Genomic DNA, 4,246 nt, shown 5'->3' on the forward strand with positions numbered 1-4,246 from the left:
TTATGACATCAGCACTGACGTAACAGCTTGAGAGTGCGCGCAAGGAGTACCGCGCGCTGCTGCTATCCAAATGAACTAACAGGTGGGATTTTTTCTTTTCCAGAAAAAAGAAATTAATGATATCAGAAAATTATTCGCTCATCACGTTTCGGGTGAGCGTTCGCTCGTTAGTGCGACCGTCTCCGAGACCCACAGGCAACCGGCAGCAGGCAACATCCTAGATGTGGTATTACGTATATTAGATTAATCGTAGAATGTGTTTTTATAATAAATTAGAGTTACACATATTTATATTATTTTCTATAAAGTTAAACTTGAAAATGTTTAAATCATTACAAAGTGACGTGAATTTACTTTTGGATGAAGACGTGTGGAGGGAGTAGATATGTAGTATGCGTTAATTGCGCAAATGCGATGGTGTAACAGTTCCATTTTTCGTATAATATCTAGCAGCCTCCCCAAGCTGATTTCGTGTGCAAGGACAAAGATACATCGCACATGGCGGTTCTCAACCTCGTCGCCCTGATTTTTGCGACGCTACTACTGCTTCTCAGAAGAAGCTCCGGCGCCGGCATTTCGTCGGACACGCTGAACAGCGGGGGCAACATCACCGATGGAGAGACGCTGCTCTCCGCCGGTGGCTCATTCACCCTGGGTTTCTTCTCCCCGTCGACCACGGTGCCAACCAAGAGGTACCTCGGGATCTGGTTTACGGCGTCTGGTACGGACGCCGTCTTGTGGGTGGCCAACCGCGACACCCCGCTAAACAGCTCCTCCGGCGTCCTGGTGATGAGTAGCCGGGTGGGCCTTCGCCTTCTCGACGGCTCTGGCCAGACCGCCTGGTCCTCGAACACGACCGGCGCCTCTGCCTCTTCGGTGGCACAGCTGCTCGAGTCCGGCAACCTCGTCGTGCGCAAGCAGAGCAGCAGCGCCAGCGCCGCCTTCCAGTGGCAGTCGTTCGACCACCCGTCGAACACCTTGCTCGCCGGCATGAGGTTCGGCAAGAACCTGAAGACCGGCCTGGAGTGGTCCCTCACGTCGTGGCGGGCGAAGGACGACCCTGCGACGGGGGCCTACCGTCGGGTCATGGACACAAGGGGCCTGCCGGACATCGTCACATGGCAAGGCAGCGCCAAGAAGTACCGCGCCGGCCCGTGGAACGGTCGCTGGTTCAGCGGCGTGCCGGAGATGGATTCACAGTACAAGTTGTTTTACGTCCAGATGGTGGACGGCCCCGACGAGGTCACCTACGTCCTCAACACCACGGCCGGCACGCCCTTCACCCGCATCGTGCTGGACGAGGTTGGCAAGGTGCAGGTCCTGTTGTGGATCCAGTCCAGACGGGTGTGGAAGGAGTTCCCATGGTTGCCTCGCGACGCCTGCGATGACTACGCGTCGTGCGGCGCGTTCGGCCTGTGCAACGTCGACGCCGCGTCGGCGCCGTCCTGCAGCTGCGCCGTGGGGTTCAGCCCCTTGAACGCGTCGGAGTCGTTCAGGAAGGCAGCCTCCGGTGGGTGCCAGAGGGACGTGCCGCTGGAGTGCGACCGCAACGGGACGGTGACGACGGACCGGTTCACGCCTGTGCACGGCGTGAAGCTCCCTGACACGGACAACGCGACGGTGGACAAGGGCGCGACGCTGGAGCAGTGCAGGGCGAGGTGCCTCGCCAACTGCTCTTGCGTGGCCTACGCCGCCGCTGACATCCGAGGCGGAGGCGGTGGCCATGGCTGCGTCATGTGGAAGGATAACATCGTTGATGTCAGGTACATAGAAAATGGGCAGGATATCTATCTGAGGTTGGCCAAGTCTGAATCAGGTAAGGAAAAACTGAAGCAGTAACCTACTATCTCAGTCAAGATTCTGAGGCAAAATCCATCATCTTATCAGCTACGATTAATACTTCCTGTAATACATTTCTGCCGCTACAGGGAAGAGGGGGCATGTGGCAAAAATCTTGGTTCCGGTGATGGCGTCTGTGCTTGTACTCACGGCCGCTGGCCTGTACCTTGTTTGGATATGCAAGCTTAGAGGTACAATCAGACTATCAGAGAGAGCAACTTCACCACGAAGAGCAATTCAGGCACAATATTTCTGCACTAGTGTAAGGTTTATTAATAACAATTGGAATTGTTTTTCCTGTCAGCCAAACGTCGGAACAAGGATAATTTGAGGAAAGCGATCCTAGGATACTCGACTGCGCCATACGAACTCGGTGATGAAAATGTAGAGCTTCCATTTGTCAGCTTTGAAGACATTGCAGCTGCAACAAACAATTTTTCTGAGGACAATATGCTCGGGCAAGGTGGCTTTGGGAAGGTTTATAAGGTTAGGAAAAGAAATACATCTTTTAAATAAACTGTAGAAATGTGAGAATTATGGCACTGCTTGTTCAATTTAATAATGGTGAAACAATTCAGGGTACGCTGGGACAGAACATAGAAGTTGCAGTCAAAAGGCTCGGTCAAAGTTCAGGACAAGGTGTAGAGGAATTCAGAAATGAAGTTGTTCTGATTGCAAAATTGCAGCACAGGAACCTGGTTAGGCTTCTTGGATGCTGCATCGATGGAGATGAGAAGTTGCTGATTTATGAATACTTACCAAACAGAAGCTTGGATTCCATTATTTTTGGTATGTATGAACTTATATTTTCGAGTATTTTTTTAGAAAAAACATTCTTTTCGCAAAAAGAAAAAAGAAAAGAGAAACATGTGACATGGTTACCTTTGGAACTGCTTAATTTAGATGCTGCAAGTAAGTATCTCCTTGATTGGCCAACACGTTTCAAGATAATCAAAGGAGTATCTAGAGGGCTTCTTTATCTCCACCAGGATTCAAGGTTGACTATAATTCACAGAGATCTTAAAACAAGCAACATACTGTTGGACGCGGATATGAGCCCGAAGATATCAGATTTTGGTATGGCAAGAATCTTTGGTGGAAACCAGAATGAGGCAAATACTAATCGTGTTGTGGGACATAGTGAGTAATCATAGACTTGGCTTTCAAAGTGAATTCTTTTTCCCTATATACTTACTCAGATCGTTTATTTCTTTTGAGCAGTGGTTACATGTCTCCTGAATATGCAATGGATGGCGCGTTTTCTGTCAAGTCAGATACATATAGTTTCGGAGTCATAGCCTTGGAGATTTTAAGTGGCTTGAAGATCAGTTTAACTCACTGCAAGGGCTTCCCTAACCTACTGGCTTATGTAAGTGCGCGCTTATGCTTAATTTTTTTTGTCACAATTCAAACAAAAGCTTTCTAATTTCTTTAAGATTTGATCCCATTGGTTCATCAGGCATGGAGCTTATGGATAAACGACAGAGCGACAGATCTTGTGGACTCATCCCTGGCTAAGAGTTGTTCCTACAGTGAAGCTTTACGGTGTATCCAGATAGGGCTATTGTGTGTGCAAGACAATCCTGACAGTAGACCACTTATATCGTCGGTGGTGACCATGCTTGAGAATGAAACCACACCAGTTCCGGTACCAATACAGCCAATGTATTTCTCATACCGGGGAACAACCCAAGGGACAGACGAAAATACTAGCAGTTCTATGAATAACATGAGCTGATGAGCCTCACAATGGTGTTAGAGGGACGCTAGTTGTTTGTATGTCCGTTTCTGGAACAGAGATGTGCAATAGTGCATTAGTAGCTTATTTGTTTTAGAGAAGTTATATAGTGATATTACATGAAAGATGCAACAGTGCAAATTTAAAAATTAGTAGCAACTATGGTACTTCACTGGAGACTCGTTCGGTAAGGCTTGGATGGCAGAGTAGCTTGATGTTAGGGGCTAATTATTGGGCCTTATGGGCCATCGACTGATGTAGTTCAAGCGGATACATCAGAGTACAAAGGCTATACCAGAATGAATATAGCCCGTGTTACATATTCATCTAGTGCGAATCTCTAATTGCCAGTTTCTTATACAATAGACTGGTTGACCACTTTTTTTTTGTTCTGTTGTACACCAAGTTTTGGCAACTCCAACACTCTATGTTTTTTTAAGAGTTTCTCCGGCCGATGTTCTTTCAGTGGGTACTAGATCTTGTCATCGTCAGCGGTGAGTGGCTTTTGCGGTCTTCAAAACTTATTTGGCAAGGGTGTTTACAGGTGTTCCTTTTTCTTTGCTATTGTCGGGGACCAATACTAGTATACCCGAAGAGGAGGGACTAATGGTCGTCGATGATAGTTCATCCAAGCAGTAAAGGGCGTGACTACAGCTTCGACCGACCCCC

General features: G+C 48.0%; 1 protein-coding gene across 2 annotated transcripts; it reads left to right on the forward strand.

The window, feature by feature from the left end:
* The first annotated feature begins 431 nt into the window (after window positions 1-431).
* Window positions 432-3,656, forward strand: LOC136497037 (receptor-like serine/threonine-protein kinase SD1-8). 2 transcript variants are annotated; one of them, XM_066492825.1, is made up of 7 exons: window positions 432-1,816; window positions 1,929-2,030; window positions 2,144-2,325; window positions 2,418-2,628; window positions 2,743-2,983; window positions 3,061-3,208; window positions 3,299-3,656. In XM_066492825.1, exons 1-7 carry the CDS (start codon window positions 499-501, stop codon window positions 3,575-3,577), a joined length of 2,481 nt encoding a protein of 826 aa, XP_066348922.1. In that variant the 5' UTR covers window positions 432-498; the 3' UTR covers window positions 3,578-3,656. The 2 variants fall into 2 exon arrangements, 1 of the variants encoding a protein (XP_066348922.1); XR_010769176.1 differs by having other exon boundaries at window positions 433-1,816; window positions 2,743-2,979; window positions 3,299-3,436.
* Window positions 3,657-4,246: the final 590 nt, after the last annotated feature.

Source organism: Miscanthus floridulus, chromosome 12, assembly GCF_019320115.1.
Source record: "Miscanthus floridulus cultivar M001 chromosome 12, ASM1932011v1, whole genome shotgun sequence".
Classification (NCBI taxonomy): Eukaryota; Viridiplantae; Streptophyta; class Magnoliopsida; order Poales; family Poaceae; genus Miscanthus; species Miscanthus floridulus.

Coding starts and splice junctions, on each gene's coding strand:
- LOC136497037 (XM_066492825.1), top strand. CDS start 499: ATGGCGGTTCTCAACCTCGTCGCCCTGATTTTTGCGACGCTACTACTG. Junction 1,817..1,928: donor GTTGGCCAAGTCTGAATCAG/GTAAGGAAAAAC, acceptor CTGCCGCTACAG/GGAAGAGGGGGCATGTGGCA. Junction 3,209..3,298: donor TCCCTAACCTACTGGCTTAT/GTAAGTGCGCGC, acceptor TTGGTTCATCAG/GCATGGAGCTTATGGATAAA.